This window comes from Suricata suricatta, chromosome 2 (assembly GCF_006229205.1).
Source record: "Suricata suricatta isolate VVHF042 chromosome 2, meerkat_22Aug2017_6uvM2_HiC, whole genome shotgun sequence".
NCBI lineage: Eukaryota > Metazoa > Chordata > Mammalia > Carnivora > Herpestidae > Suricata > Suricata suricatta.
In genome coordinates, this window is record NC_043701.1 from 32,124,192 (window position 1) to 32,144,275 (window position 20,084).

General features: G+C 42.5%; 1 protein-coding gene across 6 annotated transcripts in view; it reads right to left on the reverse strand.

Moving 5' to 3' along the window:
* Positions 1-6,785: 6,785 nt before the first annotated feature.
* ST7 (suppression of tumorigenicity 7) overlaps positions 6,786-20,084 on the reverse strand; it is a 198,933-nt gene continuing 185,634 nt past the window's right edge. For 4 of the 6 annotated variants that reach the window (XM_029924524.1, XM_029924551.1, XM_029924518.1 and 1 more), the window contains 3 exons: positions 18,304-18,396; positions 15,498-15,637; positions 12,910-13,959 (listed from right to left, as the gene is read on the reverse strand). In XM_029924524.1, coding sequence (XP_029780384.1) covers positions 13,840-13,959; positions 15,498-15,637; positions 18,304-18,396 — 353 coding nt within the window. In that variant the 3' untranslated portion in view covers positions 12,910-13,839. Of the gene's footprint in view, positions 7,140-12,909; positions 13,960-15,497; positions 15,638-18,303; positions 18,397-20,084 lie in introns of those variants that run through there. The other 2 variants (XM_029924558.1, XM_029924534.1) reach the window with 1 other exon arrangement.

Genomic DNA, 20,084 nt, shown 5'->3' on the forward strand with positions numbered 1-20,084 from the left:
ATACAGAATGAGTGACGTGGGAGTTCCCAGTGAACAGGGGATTTTCTCACTCTGACATCAGATTCTAACTGCAGAGGGACCATCTTAGTTGTCACTAACCAGCTTTAAAATAAAAACAAAGTAAAATAAATTTGTTAGATATAAGGCCCATAAGATTTAGGGTTGATGAAAAACCCTACTTGGTGGGACCCCCAGGAGAGTGATAGTTACTGACTGGTCACCATGGCCAAAAAAATAGGTCTTAACAGGCTCTCTCAGGTACTGCCATGGGTTTTTCTTGGATGACTGAAGAGAAAATAGAATACTTGAATTATGACTGCTGTCCCAAACCTTTTCCGTACTTTGTTCAGCTGTGTTGGCATCGATGGACAGTTAAAAGACTCCAGGTCCCTCCTGGGGATCAATGGACAACATTCATGGCCAGTACCAAGGGGGACTGAGGAGAGGCTGCAGAGCACATGCTGCCCAATTATGGAGCCTGGCAGCATCTCATGGCCACATGCAGCCTGGCTCTTCTTCATATTCTGTCTGGCAGGCTCTTACCTGGTAAGGATGGATGAAATACTAAGAAGAACCACATGCCTTGTTCATGGGATCCTCCATGTGATTTGACTAGTCCGGTCTACTGTTCTCCAAAATAAATGTGAGTATTCTTTATAAAAGGGGAGGAGAAGTACTGGGTGAAGCAGACTTCATCAATGTGGGATGTCTCAGGACTTCCAACTTTGTGAATTTCCAAGAGAATGGTAAAGGTTGCAAGATATTCCAAAAAAGTGTTTTACTGGACCAAGTTTTACTGGATCAAGTTTTCTCAAAACATGTTGTGGAAAACACTAATCTGTGTTTATTACAGCATTCCCCTTCCTATTCAAGTCCACATATGGCATTCTTGTTTTTATGCTTATATCCTCTAATCCAGGAATCTTAGTTCCCTATCTCCTATCATAAAACATATGGCTGGAACGTGAAGAAAAATATGAAGTCCATCTTGTCTTCTGAGATCTACTCAGGATCTTTGTGGGGCAGTGTCCTCTCGTGAACTTTCCAGAGGCCTGGAGGTCCACTGGTGAGTAGTCTGCTTCCAGCTCACAGAGACAGGGTAGGCAGGGAGTTAGAGGCCTACCACGGCATGCTGCCATTGGGGTCACCGCCCAGGTGCTAAGGAGTTAAACCCAACTCCTTGACTTGGTAGCTGCTATGGTGGGGATGAAGTTAGTACCTACGTCACAGAGTGGTTTGGAGAATTCAAATAGGTCACGCAGATCAAGTGCCTGGCATGCTGGCTGATACACAATAAATATAAATCATGGTCACGTGAGGAACATGGGATAAGAAGAAATCACATGTCCCAAATAAAATGATAATTTGGGAAAGTTTTCACAAAAGTTTCTCACTAAGCTGCTGTTCCAAGAATGGAATAAATATATTTCATTTCACTTTAATAATTTTTTCCCTTGGACTTCAATAAAACAATGCTCACTTCTGGTTGTGCATCATCCTCTCCTTCACCCTGTTCTTCCTACCTTCCTGCCAACATTTATTGAGCTTTTATACTCGGGAGTATAGAATACAGAACTTCTGGTTCTAGATGATGTTAAGTGTATGAATACACCAGAATGGAAAATGCAGCAATGCAAGGTGCAATTGGGAGAACATGACAGTACCCCCAGCACATAGTAGGTCCTCAATAAATGTCAGCTGCCTAAAGGAATGAGTGAACAAATGGATATAATTTATACTGGATATGAAGGAGGTTATCTCTGTTTTGTTTTTGTTTTTTAGAGATAGAGTGTGTGAGCATCAGAGAGGAGCAGAAGGAGAGAGAGAGAATCCCAAGCAGGTTCCAACCTCAGCATGAGCCTGATGTAGGGCTTGATCCCACAATGCTGAGACCATGACCAGAGCTGAAATCAAGAGCTGGATGCTTAACTGACTTGAGCTATGCAGGTGTCCCTTTTGTTGTTGTTTTTGTTGTTGTTGTTGTTGAGAGAGTGCAAATCTGCATGCACTAGGAGGAAGGGCAGAGGGAAAAGGAGAGAGAATCTTAAGCAGATTCTCAGTGAGATCATGACCTGAGCTGAAACCAAGAGTCTGATGTTTAACTGACTGAGCAAACTATGTGCCCCAAAGGAGGTTATCTTTGATTTGAGGGGCAAAATATCTTTGAGACGTTAACTTCTATTTTCTCCCTACACTTTTTGTTATTTCAAGCAGGAGTCCAGATTTTGTAGTTTGCCCCAGAAAACTACTGGAGAAGCATTCTAAAAGAGGCTATGTTTGGAGCGGCATGCTCCCTCTTGCAGAGAGACTGTCCTGGGTACCCAAGAGCAAGAGTGGAGGAGCTGAGAATCATAAAAAGGTGGTCTGTGGGCCCAAGAGGAGAAGGAGCAGCAGGGAGACACATGTGGGGAGCCTGGTGCAGGGTGTGGCCTCGGGTCCTGCACCTCATGCGTGCCACCAGACTTAAGGGATACTGCGGGCTTGGATAATGATTCTGTCAGAGATGCCAGGACACAGGTCTTTGAAAGGAAGATTTTTGTGGTAGGGGGGTTCAGAGCAGGAAGTTGGTGGTTTAAAAAAAGTTGTGTTTTTTTAATTAATTATACTCATTCCACATCCTCTCAAATTGTAACCTACCCCTCCCCCAGAAGAACACACCAACTTGAGGTTTGCTTGCCTTTTGATGAAGGTCAGCTGAGGTTCTCAGTTCCAAAGGTTTTCTTCCCAAGGTTAGTCACACACGGGCTCCAAGGCTGAGGACCCAACGGAGAATGAAGTTGACTTGAGCTGGATACAACAGGAGACAGGCTGGAGAAAGCAGGAGAGAGAACCTGCTTCCTTTCTGTTCCCTTTGTGCCTGCTGGAGAATTATAGATGGTATTCTGTAGGAGATACAGATACTACCAGAAGGTCGTCTGTCCCGAGCTCCCTCTGCTCTCCAGAGTATTCCTGATAGAGGGCAATACCTCTGCTGGACATTGTTTTTTGCAGCCAATTCCTGCCTCTTCAACCTAACCATCTTTGACCCTCAAAAGCCAGAACAGCATGACTAGTTCCTTCAAGCACTCCTCCCCTTTTAAGTTTTAAGTGTCTAGTGCACACAGATTTGTCTTAGCTTGGTGAAGTGCACAGTCACGGAGCCAAGAGAAGAATAATATGAAACAGTGGAAGGAACATAAGCATGTCTTAATCATATTAACATAGGCCCTGAAGTTTCACATTGAAGACAGATTTAATTAAAAATAATAATAATGAAAAGAAAGATCAAAAATTTACTTAATAGTCCATGGGTGTAAGGTATTAGGGTTTACATGGGTAAAGGTACTGGGGGCATGTGGTTGAGTATCTTTGATGTTTTCATTAGATACCGCAGGGTAACATTAAAAATAAATTTACTGAAGGCCATAATGGAAAACCAATTATTATGGACTGCCCAAATGTGATCACTCCTGGAAAAGAAGGAACCAAAACAGAAATTCCTGGAAAAGAATGAAGAATTCTTCATAGCAAAATCTAAGGGACAAGAAAGTTCCACTTAGAGAAAAATTAAAGCCTTCTAAACCTCTTTCTTAAAATAAAATAAAAATGAGCCAAGTATTTGTTAAATAAAATTAGAAAATTATAATGCTTCTAAACAAGAGAAATCAAGAAGAGCAAATAACCTAAAAACTTAAAATATTAAAACACAAGGCAACGGGCGGCTGGGTGGCTCAGTTGGTTAAACATCAGACTTCGGATCAGGTCATGATCTCATAGTTTGTAATTTCAAGCCCCGCGTTGGGCAAGCAGAACCTGCTTTGGATTCTCTGTCTCCCTCTCTCTCTGCCCCTCCTCTGGTCTCTCTCTTTCTCTCTCTCAAAAATAAATAAACATTAAAGAATTTTTTTAATTAAAGAAAAAGACAAGGCAAAAAGTATGGTTGGAATGTACCAACAAATCCAAAACTTGTTTCTTTGAAAGATTAGATCAACTTTGTGAAGCTGATTAAAGGCGGAGAAAGGGAGAGCAAATACATACAAAATCAGGAATGAGAAAAGAGAAATAACCACAGATAAGAAGATATTAAATGTACAAAATAATTAAATATATGTATATTTATAATTTATAATATATAAATATAATATATAAAAATATATATTATTTATATATATATAAATGTGTTACTCTGTGGTAACACATTTGAAGGCTTAGAGAAAATGGTAATTTTCTAGAAAAATATCAACAAAACATAAGAAGTGGAATATTTGCACAGAGCAGTCACCACTGCAGGTAATAAAAAGGTGATCAATGATCTACCATTAACAAAGCACTAAAATCAGATGTTATGTATGAGCTTTATCTAATTCATGAAAAGCAAGTAATATCAATGTTTAATTATTCTGGGCCATAAAAAATTAAGAAAGCTCCCTGATTCTTTTTATAAAGGCAGAATGACTTTGATACTAAGTACTGATAAAAGAAGTTAACAAAAAAACCCTACAGACCTTCCCATTTGGTGGTATTGTATTATTTCCTATATGCACTCCTAGATTCAATATGCTAGTATTTAATTTAGAAGTTTGCATCTGTATTCCAATAAACACATCTAATTTGAGGGGAAGGGACACTTATTGTCCTGTTGGGAGGAAGAATCTTCATAGAAGAAAGCCCATCAGAATGGATTCTGATGTCCCTTCATATAGAAATAAAAGAAGGCAGGAATGCAACTTGGATATCAGTGGCCATTTCAACAAGAAGACAGGAACCACAGACCTTGAGCATAAAGTGTCAAGAACCATGTCAAAATGATCATTTTAAAAACTGCTGTCATATTGGTCGCTCTAGCTCTGCCTCTCCACAGGTTTGCATGAAACCCTTAACAAGGCCTGAATGCTTGTCCTCAGGGGCAGCAAGACAAGGCAGGAGCTGAAGAAGACAGCAATCTCCCTGGTATCCAAGTCTGGGGAGATCAGAATAGCAAGAGTGAGTTATGGTTGCTCTTAAGAGTTGAGCACAGTAGCTGAAGAGAGAGGCGGAGGAGCACTGGGGGTCACAGCTTCTGTCTGAAGAGTGGCTCTGGGTTATGAGGTGAAAGATCTATTAAATTGGTTCAAGTTTAGAGAAGCCTCCCTCCTCCTCACATGATTAGCTCCTCTCATGGACCATGGACTCATTTCCTTCAGCAATCTCTATTATCCGTGTGTCTTCATTCTGTCCCCATCTTTTCTCTACCTTTACCTCTCACATTCACTTCTTTTCCCCCTCAAAGTCTAACTTTTGCCTCCCCTCTCCATGAAACAGCTTTAACATACTAATTTTAAATTCTTGTGTTACATTTCTTTGCTGCATCTCCCGCAACTGCAGTTTCCCACAATTCACACTGGGCCATTTCCACTTGTTATTGCCTATGGACTCCGGAAACTTTATCACTGAAAGCTTATCGCAAGCTAGAGTCCCAAGTCAGATCAAAATCTCTTTGGACTTTGGTTTTCCCATCTGTTAAGTCAAATAATTGTGTTAGATAATTACTACATTTATTTTTTTGAAAAATATTTATAATAAGCCTCCTTGGTCCCTCTGCTGGAACCAACTCCTTTCCTCTGTGAATAAAATTTTATTGGTATCATGAATTGCATCAATTTATTTGACATATCATTTGAGCATCCACTCCAGGTCAAGATTTCTGTTAGAGAAAGAAGAAGTGAAGAGAAAACCAGACAGGCAGAGCCATTGCCCCCAAGGGTAGCACTGGTGTGGATAGGACCTCTTCTGAGATAATTTCCTCAGAGCAGGAGCCAGCGCCTCTCCCCATCAGGGCTTTGCACAAAGGAAGTAGAAAGAAAGACTTGCTGAAAGTGTGAGAAGCCCTTGTGCACTGAAACATTGCCTGCCCACTTACTTTGCTCGTGGATGAAGGCCAGGAGCCAGCAGCAAGTCCAGCTGGGAAGGAGAGAAGGTGGTGGTGCTTTCCCTGAACGCTCCCTATTTTAGTACTCCTGGGAAAAGTTTCAGGATTCTAAATAAAACGGAAAACAAACTATGTAAAGGCCAGTCTTTTTTTTTTTTTTTTTAAGCACTGGATTGAGATTTTAAATAGAGGTACTTTTCACTTCAGATAGAGGATTCAATGTTATTTATTTTTCTTCTTTTGTTTAAGTAAAGCCAGATGTTCAGCAGGTGTGAATCAGAGGCTTTCAAAGGTGGTGAGGACAAATGATCATTTTGGTTCAGATCACTAAAATGTTCAAAGAACACTTACATTTAAGCATCAAGAATGCAAAAATGATTAAGAAAATAATAAGGTGCCCTTATGAGAAAACATTGTAAAAATGGCAATGTTGAAAAGTGGTCAGGTTCTACAGCAGATTGTTGGGTCTGTAGCTTCTCATCAAAAAATTTTTTCTCCCACAACACATTTTCATAAAGCAAAACCAAAATGATTCCTAGAACTACAGTGTTGAGTTCTATTCAATGAGTAGAGTCTCTGAATTAGAACTTGTCATGATACATGCATTTCATTTCATTCATGCTGCCTGTCAGTCATTGGAGAAGCTGGTTTTGTGCATGTGGCCTACAAGGAATGACAGTTTGAGGCTAAAAAAGATGGTATTTTTTGTCGAAGACATTCCATTTTCCAAACCACCAACTGTAGGAGTTCTAAGGGCCTCCTGAGATGAGTTCCATCAGCAAAGAAAACCATTGTGGAACATTCAGAAGATCCAGGTCCTTAGTAAATGAAATGGAAACCCACAGGCTTATTTGGGACGCCAACGCTTTTAAGGTTGGAAGACACAGGAAGACACAACTGGTTGCTGCAATACACAAAAATTTATTTTTGATTTTTTTTTCTTTTCTGAAGGCAAAATATAATAGAACTGAACATCAATGAATTTTGTACAACAAAAACAGCTTTTAATATGGAACAGACAGTCCATGAATGATTTAAAATCTTGGAATGGCTTCCCTTTTTCAAAGTCATGCTTTCTTGCAGTCCACAAGGAGTTGGCACAAAGAGATGGTGGCAGCCCGCTGGGTGAGGTGAGGGGAAGGATGGTTGGGCTTCCCTAGATCCGCGTCAGCTGGTGCCAAAGGCTGGATGGGAGGATGCTTTCCACTTTCTCCATGACAAAGTTTAAGGGGGCAAACAAAGTGCTGAGGAACTGCAAAGAAACCAGAAAGGCACAGAGTCAGGAGAGATCTCGTTTAGGGCTGTAAAATGAACCTCCTCAACCTATGCTTGCATCTTCAGTCTCCATGTTATAAGTCTGAAAGGCTGCAACTGTGTGTTTATGTTTATAGGAAACATAGTTGATGACCGCACCTGAATTCCAGCCCCCATACCCATCTCTGATAGGTAAGGAGGAGAATTGTCTGCTGGCTGCCCCCTTCACTCCTGAAGGCAGACCCACAGTTCCCAGGTGTTCCAATTTGTCTTCAGGATCTGCCAGCTGCCCCCAGAGATGACAAGTGCCATTAAAAGAGACTGACAGTTGGGTGACATGTAGGCTGAGGAATTAAAAGATGGTGACATCTTAGACTATCTGGCTGCCTAGCTGGGTATAGAACCCACTAAGTGGAAAAGTCAATTTTAAAAAGGCAAGTTTGTTACATGGCTGTGAATTGCTTTGGGATCCTATTGTCTCCCAAATACCTCTGTAGCCCATGCTCATTTCTGAACTACCTGTTTAGTGGAGTGCATCATGGGAGCCTGGGGGCGGGCAGCAAACTGGCCAGTCCGTGGAGGACATGTCCCTGTTGAAGATGTGCTGCTCTGAGGAGATCTTTGGGATCTCTTTCATCTGGCTTCTAAACTCCCTTTCTGCTTTTCATGTAAAGAATAATGCTCATTAACTGTGCCTTTTAAGAAAGCCAAGTGCCTCGCTGGAGACTCATTTAACATAACCTCAAATTTGTTCTTATTATGTTCTTGTGAAGAATCAGCTTCATTCTGCAAACCATCTAGCCTCTGGCTAGATGAGAGAGAGAGGGGTTTGGGTGGTTTCCATGCTCTCCATCTGTTCAGAACCAAGGTGGTATCTCCTTAGGGTTCAATGCCTGTGGTGTCCTTTGTCCTAATCCCCCATCCTCAGCATAGCATGGTCTACACCACCAAGGGTAGTATGTAGCAGCAAGGTACATGGTTCTGAGGTCAAAGTTGTAGTATATTTAATGACGTTAAAACAGGCTCCTCCATTGATCATATGTTCTACGGATTTCAGATCTTCAGGAAGGGGTATGGCAGGCAAAATTCACTTGACCTCAGAATCTTTCCTTTTTTCTTGTTTTTAAGAAGCAGTAGAATACTACTTGGGAAGGTCGGTGACACATTATAGCTGACCATTAAGTGTGACATTAGTGTGAGGAAACTCAAGATAGTATAAGATTTGGAATCTTTACCCGTGTTGTATCTTTTACATCAATTAAATATATTTACTCAGTAAGGCACCTAGGTGCTGGATGAGATGTAAAGGAGTCTGGGACAACACTTCCATTGCCAGGAAGCTCAAAGCCTAGGGTCATGGGGGAGGGATAGGTGGCCACTAAGATTTTCACACAGCCAAGTAATAGGACCAGATAGGCCATCATCGAATGAAAGATGGAAGATAAAAGCACCAGGAGGGTTCAGAAAAGGGAGAAAATCCATTCTGTTGAAAGGATCAGGAAAAACTTAAAGTGGAGTAACTGAAATAGACCACAACAGATGGTTAGGTGTCAAAGATATAGATGAAGCAATGATGGTCAGGAGAGAAATACGAGCAGGTGAGCTCTCCAGGCTCCGTAAACAGCTGGACAGCAATGGGAAAGTAACTGGTATGCTCAGAAGGCAGTAAATAATTCAGCTTAGCTCAACAGTGAACAGTTCAAAGTGACCAGAAGTACTCTGGGGAGGGCCTTGAATGCCAGTATGGGTTTGGAGTTAGGAAACAGGCAGCCATGTTAGCACTTGAGCAAATGTGGATGGCTCTTTCATTAAGTGGGTCTTAGATATATGGCAATTTCTGGTAACCTTCTAAAACTGTCCTTTGTTACATGCACAGAACTACATGGGATACTCTCCCTATGGTCCAGGAATGAATAGTTACTGCCCAACCTGCCAATGAGAGAGTTTGTAAAATCCTAGTAATGAGAAGATTATTTGTTTGTTAAAATCCTAGTTATGAGATTTTGTTTGTTTGTTTGTAATCTGAGACCACCAAGGTCCCATAAAACGCAGCATTTGCCTATAATCCTAGTTCTATAAAGAGGAGTTAGGTGCTAAAGTAGTCCGGATAAACCAGGGATGCTGATGGGGGTTGTTAGATGGGGCTCACTGAACAAGGTGACACTGCTGGTGAAGTTATTCTCTCCTGAAGACTTGACCTAGAAAAGATTTAGAACCATCGAAGTTGTGATGGAGCAGGTAAGGAACTACTGGAGTATTAGCATGAGCTACTGTGGTTAGATGAAAGGCATCTCTCAAGGTCTGTATTCTGGGCAATTTCACACACTAAATATGGGGACATCAAGGAGCCTCAGCTTGGGTAGCAGAGTGAATGAAGAGGTTGTTACAAAGTTGGTTCAAAATAAGGCCTGTTTGTTTGTTTGCTTTGTTTTGGGCAATGACCCGACTTGCACAAAAAGAACAAAAGCAGGGCCTCTAGAAATCTGGAGGGGAGCCCCCCCACCCTGTTTGATGTCTGTAACTGCCCCTCTTCCCATACTATACAGCAAGACCCAGTAGGCCCTGCCTCCTTGGACTTCACCTGCACTTCTCAATAAGGTTCCACAAGGGAAATTAAGTCCTACCACCTCCAGGAAGTGTGATGATTTACTGCTCTCCCTCCTATCTAGAATGGCCTGTTCTTGGGAGAATTGAGAAAAGAATCCCCAGAACCTTCTCCTAAATATGCCAATTCTCTTGCAGTACCCAAGTGGAGATGTGTGCCTTTTATTACTAAGCTACTTTCCTCTTCGGCACCCTCCCTGCATCCTCTTCCTCATCCCTCCCCCGCAGGGAAGAAGCAGACAAGGTAATGAGGCGTCTGAAGCTGATAAACCCTCTCATTTAGTAACCAGATAAAAGTGAGTGGGTTTCATCAGGAGGTATAAAAAAAAAAGTTTGGTGGAATATGCCTTGTTTAGGATGTTCATTTATACTTGTTTGCGTGTTTGAAAATCAGACAATATTTTTTGGCCAGAGATTCAACTAATGCATGGAGAAATTTCACTTACAGACTTGGGAAATTTATTGCCTGAAAAGTTTAGTCTGAATGAACAACACCAGGCACCCCTGGAACAGCTCATCTATCTCAACATTCAAAACTTCTGTCCAGAGGGCAGAAATACATGGTCCAAAATGCACTGTGATTCAATCAGTGTCTTACGGTGAGAAAAGGCAACTGAACCAATAAAAAAGAGAGAGTGACACTTCAATCGCCTGATCCTCCTTTTCCCGAAACACCGTTATTTAGAAGAAGGTCATGGCTCTCAACATGCTTCGTTAACATTCAAAATGCCTCTGCTTATCTGAATAAGTTCCAGGTGCCCTATGCAATCAGACAATTGACATTTCACTGTAATCAATATCAGACTTCAAAGAGGTCAAGGCCTATAAGTGAAGATGAGAGTCAGAAGTCAGGAGGCTCAGTCTCAGTGAAGGAGAGAGCTCAGAGGAGGAAAGACAGAGCCTTTCAAAGCAGACGAGGTCAAAATGCTGACCTTCCCACATTCTGTGAGGGGCTGGGTTTGGAATGATAACTTATTTATATGAGCAACCTTATCTTGGTAACCAAACATTCTAGGAAGAGTTAGTCTTAAGTCATTGAGGTAGATTAGATTAGGGGAAAGCCAGTTGAAGCTGCTCATTTTACTATTTTCCAGTGGCTCCCACTTCGCTGTGGGCTTCCTTACTGGCTGCGTATCAACATATAAACACACTGGAACATTCCCAAGCTGCATGTAGCCTGGGGGGTGCCAGTGCAATCTCTCCACATCTATTAAAAGTCATTATCCCAGGGATATTATCTCAGGCAAGGGCTGAGAAAGTCATTTTCACAAGCTGCAAATGGTTGTGGGCAGCCTATAGGGCAGCTCGTGATAACGTGCAGGGGCTTCGTGAGAGGCCTGCAGCAGTGAGGAGGGTGAAAACACGGGGAAGACTCTGGGGACAAGGGAGGGCGAGAGGGACGGGGCCTGTCTCCTTCAGGCCATCCATCTTCCTTCCCCACAAAGTCTCTCTAAACATTTTGGAAACTGTTAAACCTTCAGGAAGGGCAAGATGAATGTGATCTTCCAGGCAGAGGTTTAAAAGCAAATTTATCCAAACTATATTTGGAAATTATGAGTAGCTGACCAAACTACTGCACCCTGGTAGAGTATAAAATAGGAGGACCATAAGGCAAACTGATATTTTATTCAGTCATCTGATCTAGGCTCCAAATGAGAGCTTTGGAAACATTTAATGATCCATAATGAGCACATCACTTTGATAGTCTGGAGGCAGTAGAGCCTCTTGTAGGGAACACCCAGTTGTGTTCTATTTACTATCCTCTGTTTGCTTAATGCGATTCCAGGCCATTTGTCATTTCATTCAATATGGTGGTCTTAGGCCTGACTGCATCGCCTGGGAAGAATCTGAAAACTTAGGATGCCCACGCCACAGCCCAGGCCAGTGAAGTCAGGAGGCAGGCATTAGTCACTTGTAAGCTCCCCAGAATATTCCACGGTACAGCCAGGGAGAAACACCTGTCACCTCAGAAAGCTTTCACCTCAGTGGCACTGGCCGAACACCACATACTTGCAAGTGGCTGCTCAGATATTCAGCTTGCTAGAGACCAGTGTTCTTAGAAGTAGATATGGTATTCAGTCCCCCACTCAGAATCTGATGGAATCCTTGTTAAAAACACATATTTCTGGGTGCTAACACTCAAGATTCTGAGTTTCCGGTGGTGGGGCCAAGTGAATTTTATGCACACCAGAGGATGAAAATCTCTATTCTGATCCCAAACCCCCACCAACTGCTATTTGTTTAATGAAGAACCCTGGGGCAATGACATAGTTTTACAAAAATGCTCTTAAAATGTTTAAGAGAGGGACATAAAAGGAGGAAATATAATTGTCTACTTCTGCAAATATATTCCTACTTTAAATTTTACTAAGTTAAACTCTAATCTATTCAGAGTTTTGGCAACTATTTCTACTCAGAGGTTGGCTTCGGAGTACAATGATGAATAGCGGAGGTCCATAAAGTACAGAACATCCAGCATGGCAGGTCCTGGGTTTAAAATCACATTATGTGCAGGGGTGGCTGCGTGGTTCAGCAGGTTGGGTGGCCAACTTCAGCTCAGGTCATGATCTCACAGCTCGTGAGTTCAAGGCCCATGTCGGGTTCTGTGCTGAGGGTTCAGGGCCTGGAGCCTGCTCTAGTCTGTGTCTCCCTGTCTCTCTGCCCCTCCCCTATTCACATTCTATATATCTGTCTCTAAAAAATAAATAAACATTTAAAAAGTATTTTAAATGAAAATATAAAAAATCATGTTATGTACAGAAGACTTAAGGAAATTTGACATGTTCTAGCAAGAGTCAGAGGTTAGAGGTGGTCATGAATGTATTAGCTGTCATAAGAATTTGCAAAAAAAGAGCCTTGTTGAGTACAGTTTTGGAGGGTAGAATAGGAACAACAGGTGGATGTTAGAGGGAGGCAGATTTTATCATATAAAGAAGACTTCTGAGTGATCCAACAATGAAATGGGCTTTGATGTTAAATAGGCAAGTTCTCCATCACTGAGAGTATTCAAGAAGAGTCTAGATGACCTCCATCCCATTACTATTGAAGGCAATTCAAGATCCCTTTCAAATCTAAGAGTCCATGATTATAATTACAAAAGAAGAGAAGAAATGCTAAACTGTATCTGATTTTTATGTTGATTCTTTCTGCAGAAACCACTACCATTTATTTATTTAATAATCATTTATTGAAAACCTACTATGTGCAAGGCACTGTGCAAAGCCTTGGGGATACAGAGATGAGGAAGACACAGTCCTGCCCTCACGGAGCTCACATTCTAAAAGGGAGATGGACAAGTTTTCAACAATTATGTACAATAAATGTGGTAACATAGGTATTCATAGAATACTGTGGGATCATGGAGGAGAGACGTCTAACTCAGATTTTGAGAAACTTAGAAAGAAAGCTGAGTATAAAAGAGTGAAGAGGAGTTAGTAGAGTGGACAAGCCAAGGTGGTGATGGGGAAGGACACTCCATGCAGAGCAAATGGCATGTGCAAAGGCACTGAGGTGTAGAAGAGCCTGTGCATCTGGGAGTGGTGAGTCACTATCGTCTAAGAGCAGTGTCTATGCAAGAGTTGGGAGAGATGAGGCTGAAGAGGCAAGCAAGGCCAGATCATAAAGAACCTTGCATACCATGCTAAAGATCTGCGACTTTATCCTGAAGTTGGTGGGAAACCTTTAGAGAAATTCAAGCAAGGAAGTGACATGCTCAGACTGTGAGTTTAGAAAGATCATTCTTGTGTCAGTAGGAGAGAAACACTGGCAGGGGGTGGGACTGGAAGCAAGGAGACCAGTTAAGGCTCTGACAGTGGAGTCCAAGCAAGAAATAACCAAACCAAAACTAAGAGAGAAGCTACGGGGAGAGAAGGGGGGTAAGAAGGGATAAGTTACATTACTGAATGCATAGTAGGGTAGAAGGTTAGACCTGACAGGCTGGGAGCTGAGGCCGGTAGATGTGGAGAGTGAGGGAGAGGAGCCTGGGAGGCCTGCTGCACCTCTGTGAGCAGCGGGCAGACGGCAGCGCCTGCTGCGGAGGTCGGGAATACAGGAGGAGGGGTGCTTTTGCTGGTGGGGGAAGAAGCGTGATGAGTTCAGTTTTGGAAATGTTGAGACTGAGGTGCCGTTGGAATTTCCAGTTCATCTTCAACGCGCATGAAAATACTCTTGCAATTCCAGTCCCTGAACTCTGCCCAGCAGAAAATGTCAATCATCTGGAAAGGGATTAAATCAACCCAGCCAAGTTAGAAATCATCCTTTCTGCCTCCACTCGCCTTCAAATCAGAATGGAGTTCCAGGGAAACCAGCGATACGCTTCTCCTCATTCCTTCTGTTTGAAACTCATCTGTGGCAAAATCCTTAAACTTCTCCTCACTGCACGTGCAGGTTAGAATGGTCAGTTCTCAACAAGGAAACAATGGTTCTTGACTGTCAATGCAGATGGCTTTTTAAAAATTTATAATTTACTGTCAAGTTGGTTTCCATATAACACCCAGGGCTCTTCCCCACAGTGCCCTTCTCCATGACCATCACCCCTTTCCTTTTTCCCCCCTCCTCCTTCAGTCCTCAGTTTGTTTTCAGTATTCAAGAGTCTCTCATGATTTGCCTCCCTCTTTCTCCCTAATTCTTTTTCCCCCTTCCCCTCCTCATGGTCCTCTGTTAGGTTTCTCCTAACCTAGACCTATGAGTGAAAACATATGGTACTGTCCTTCTCCTCCTAACTTATTGCACTTAGCATGACACCCTCGAGGTCCATCCACTTTGCTACGAATGGCCAGATTTCATTCTTTCTCATTGCCATGTAGTACTCCATTATATATATAAACCACATCTTCTTGATCCATTCATCAGTGGATGGACATTTAGGCTCTTTCCATGATTTGGCTATTTTTGAAAGTGTCGCTATGAACATTGGGGTACCTGTGCCCCTATGCATCAGCACTTCTGTATCCCTTGGGTAAATCCCCAGCAGTACTATTGCTGGGTCATAGGGGAGTTCTATTGATCATTTTTTTGAGGAACCTCCACACTGTTTTCCAGAGCAGCTGCACCAGTTTACATTCCCACCAACAGTGTAGGAGGGTGCCCGTTTCTCCACATCCTTGCCAGCATCTATAGTCTCTTGATTTGTTCATTTTATGGCTTTTCTTATTAAAGCTCCTCTCCACAGTCCTCCTTAAAGACTCTTACTGCATTTCCATATTCTAAATGTCATGTCTGTATACTTCTTAATACAAGTTCTTAATATACTTCTTAATTAACAAGCCCTTCACATGCCCTTAGTTAATTCCTCTAACAAGCCAACAGTTTGTAGCCATTGAAATATTTTTTATTGAAATCATCTTTGAAAATGTAAATCGCATCTTCATTCAAGGAAAGACGCATGATATCGAGAGATTAGAAATAATGTCGTTCAACTTACGTAAAACTGAATAATTGCCCACACATTTTCTCATTGACTAGGATTCCCTTATTTATTTAATCCTTTTAGAATTCATGCATTTTTTGCAATCTGGGAATTTCTTGTGAAATGAGGCAAGGCATGGATTCACAAACAACCTATACTTTTCTCACTTGACCCTCAATCTTTTGATTCTGCTGATGAAAATGAAAATTAAACAGTGAGCAAATGATCAATACAGGCGTATCCTTTTCTACACAATACTCCTTCATGTCTCTTCTGCTGCTTCCCTTCCCTTCCCTTGGCTTCCCATGCCCCTTCCCTCAGGCCTCCCTGTTGGCAAATACTCACAGCTTTTGCAAAGACCCCCATAAGTTCTGGGAACTGGTGTGTCAAGAGGGCCAGCATGGCTGTGAAGGAACACAATCCGGCAGTGAAGAGAATGAAGAAGGGAAGCTCCTTCTTTGGGTAAACTGAGACTTCATGGAAAGCTGTGGAGAAGATGCAAATGGAAACCTGAGTGCCACAGTGAAATGTGATCTTGGGGGATTTCTATATGGAGGACTGATCTTCAGAGCTGTGGCGGAAGCCTCTTGGAAATGACAAGGACAGGGCACTTGAATGAACCAGGGCCAACATCTGCTCCAGCCTCTGGCTTGCTATCTGCTTCTCCCAAGTCCACATTCGACGTTGAGTGTTCTACTTGGGACGCATGCTAGGGCTACTTTGAGGATGTCACATATTTTGGGCCAGGAACAGTAACACCATCTATACCTAATACATAGTACTGCTTTCTCAAAAGGAAACACAAATAAAACAAAATCTTATTCACATCATAAAATACATGTTCATTTGACAAAACCGGGAAAACCCAAAACTAAGTATACTGGGGAGAAAAATATCTTCTCTCTAGATTTTGGCCTTCCTGTAATTTTTTAATCATTATAATGAGGTGATATTAGTTTATCTTGTATTTTTTCCTGACACACTTTAAGTATGTTGGTGGAAGGAGCCGCCCTGATAGACATTCAGCAAGGACCTCACATGCTGGCCAATTCAGTTTGCAAAGGTTGGAGATCAAGGCTGCAGGGGTCATCCGGCACAACTGTAGGAGAACCGTCATGATAAATACACTTCCAACAATCACCCCCCAACATAATAATAATAATAATAATAATAATAATAATAATAATAATAATAACTGGTGCTCTTAGAGCACTTTCTATAACTTTAAGGTTTCATATGTTGGGTTTGGGGAAACAAAAGAACAGATGGCACCAATGCCAAGGGAACAGACTCCCTGCTTTCTGCTCACCATGTGGCTGTGAGAGGCCTGGGCACTGGGGGTGCTCTCCAGGGGAAGTAAGGCTGGCCTAAGCAGAGACAGGAGCCTCAGCTGCAAGCGCCCTGGCTGAGGGGGCCATAAAACTGGACCGAGAGGGTCCAAGTGCTCCATGTTCTTCAGGAAATCCAAGATCTGAAGGCCTTTCCACAACCATTCAGCTCTCATTACATATAGCCCTAAACCATAATCCATCTACTCAGCCTGAAAGTGAGGGTGGAGAGAGCAGGGAGGGACAGAGCATGAAGAACTGTGCACACCTGAATCTGGGCCATCTACCTGCTGGGATTAAAAGAAGAGTGCAAGCACACTTAGGGTCTAATGTCCAACGAGGGTGCTTTTAAAGTGCAAAACGTGGGTAGCATTTAAAACAATCAGCCCTCTTTGTGTCCACACCATCCTTGTAGTCAAGGACTAACTCTCGAAAGATTCTGAGGGGAGATCAGATTTTGGGCGATGGCATTCACTTCAAGAAATGATAGTCATAACTTTCTATTTCAGGTTTATAAAGATTACTCCTATGAAGTTTCTTTTAAAAAGAGCTGTAATCTTGTTCTAATAGTGAATCTAGTCCCATGGAAACTTAATTGGATTCAATTAAAACATTTAAAAACTGTGCTTTTCCAAATACCACCTTTCTAATGTAGTGCGAGGCATTTTCACACTAGGAACAATACATCACTGAGCTCTCCCAGCTCCATAAGGAAGGAACAGGACATTGCCTCTGGCCAGGAAGGAACGGGTGAGCCACCTCCTGCTGCTTCGGTCTAAGATAGCAATTCATTCTGCACCCAAGCCCCACCACATTGAGGATTTATGACAGGGTCAATAATGTTGGCATTGCACAATTTACTACCGGAGCACGTAGGGTCCCAAACTTACATGACTCCTCTGGGCTCTGAGACAGGCTATACCTGGGGCAGGAAAAAGAGAGGCAGTGGCAGGAGAGAGGAGTAGGGAGAGAGAATAGCCAAAATTTGGAGCTTATTATCTGAGGGAGGAAAATATGCCCTAAGTCAGGGCCACAATAAGAGCCTGGACAGAATCCTCAAATACAGTATGATTTGATAATAGCTATCTAACAGACCTTGTCAAAACAATGTTGTATTACAGTAAACCAATCATTCTCTCCACGTGCAGTATAGACCAAGAGACCGCCAGCCTGTAAGGTGCTCGAGGGCAGGGTTCCTTCTCTCCCTGATGCACACAATGCTGAGGCTGCACGTGTGCTCCGCACATGTCACGCCAACTCGCTACGTGCAGTCCACGAGCTGCTCATGGGAAATCCCTCTGGCCCAGAGCATTGCATCAGCACCGACAGCACACCCGCCCTGCCCCACGACTCTGCCTCTGGCAATGATGCCAGCGTCCTGGCACTGCCCTCTCCTTCGTGACTCATCTGCAGCACCCTCTGAAGTCAGTGCTTCCTCTCCAAACTCCAGGCTGTGCAGACTGCATCTGACCAGCTGGGCCACGCAAGGCAGAGCCATGCACAGTGGGTCAGCCTGTGCACATTAGCCCAAAACTAGGGGTCTCTGTGCTTAGGCCAACCAGTACATGATAGCGCTTCTTTTAAATTTCAGTCCTTGGAGGTCTTGCCCTTTGATGAATCTGGAGAGACTTGGAGGAGCAGGATGCCAAACCCACTCACATAACTCACTTTAATGCATCTATCCAGTAAGGACAGGGCTTGGGAGAAGAGTAATAAAAGACAAGGAACATTGTAAACATTTATCATTCCCACCTCTTCCCATCCCCACACTCATGCACACTCCCCTCACTGGCTGAGGAGGGGAATACAGAAGTTAGACTTACACGGAAGCAGCTCTCGATCTGCTGTTTCTGTACAGATGGGGTAAGGATAAAACAGATGCCCCTTTTCCAAGGGATAAGGGATCATTCGAAAAGCTGAAAATGAGAGAAAATATGTTAGAGGTTCAATATTTGACTCATAACTTCTCGATTTGAAAAAGGGGCTTTCAAGCATTTTTATAATGGTAAATAGTTCTACAAGTAACTCCCAGAAAGGATGCAAGAGTTACCCAAACTCTGAGTTATGTGCCAGAAAAACTGTCAGAGACGCATTATGATGTATGACTCACACATTAATCCCACACTATATATTCTGGGCAAACCTCACAGAACTGGGTGGGGATGGGGTGCAGGGGAGTAGGGAAGCCATCAGCTCAATGCCCAGGATTTCCTCATCTACAAAGTATTATTAAAATGTCATAAGCACTAATTCAATATAGCTCAACTGATGGTAATAACACAAACCTGGATTGCAATTCTTCCCCAAGAAGCAAGTGTGGATTGACTAGTTGAAGCTCGTTATAGATGTACAAATAGGAGAGGCATTCTACCATATCTATTTAAAAAATATGTCTAGGTGGATGAGAATTCCAACCACGATGGACAAAAACGCAAACCTAAAAATGCATGACTTGGGAGGTATTTCTAAACTTTAAATGAAACTTTTCAACCTTCAATACCATGTGAGGGGAAAAATGGATCTGGAGAGATTGATTATCTGTGTCTTGATGATGTCAGGCCACCTAAATTCTGCTCTTGTGGCTTCAGATAACATGGGGTCTCACACTGAATTATGGCTTTCCAATCAATCTATCCCTTTCCATTATCACATGTGTTACTCTCCCTGTTACGATGTCAGCAGCATGTTAGGCTCACTGTTGCTATGAACGTAGTGCTCACAGAGTAATTTTTCTTCCACAGACGTCCTTTAACTGCTGCACGCTGGACATGTAAAGTATAAAAACGACAGCCTACACTGGCTGTGTCACATAACAACCCTTGGCTTCATGTGTATCAACGCGGGGTAGGTAGGGGCAACACAACAACCTTTTAGTCTTAAATGCTGCATTTCAAGGAATCATAGCTACATCCTCAGCTGTGTAATTACCACCACCTTCTCAAAATGCCGTCAATGTACATATTTATCTTTTGCATACTTATTTCAAACAGGAATCAGAAACAAAGAATGTTCTCCCTCAGAAGAAATGACAAGGTTCCATTGTAACCAGCCTCAGTGCACATATGGTATTTATTCTGGTGTCTGAATATTATTTAAAAGTAAAAACATTATGTATGTGATTCCAGTATTTGGAATGCAGTCAATCTACACCACCGTGGTATCACTCTGAGGTTACAGCATGTTGCCATGGAGAATATAAATCACTAGAAACGTGGGATTAGAGCAGAGCCAGTTCGCTGGCAGTTTGCTGAGGTAAAAATGTTATCAATTTTCCTCTTGTAACAGAAACCTCTTAAACGGAGATTAAAACATTAAAAACACCCCAGATTTTAACTCTTCTTACAATGAAAGGCTCGCCCTCATTCAGTCAGACTTCTTTCATGCACACAAAGATGGCTTCTGCCCACTGCAATGAACAAGAGGCGCTCTGCAGGTTGGTGCACAAACGTCACTTAAAGGAATCGGTATCTCTCAATAGGTTTGCGAGACAAGGAAAAAAGTACAAAACAAAACCGGTGCTTTTAGAGGATATGCTAAAATCTCTTCTGGGAAGCAGTGTGTTTAAATGCAAACTGCAGTATGGCAGGATTTTAATGCCAGTTCC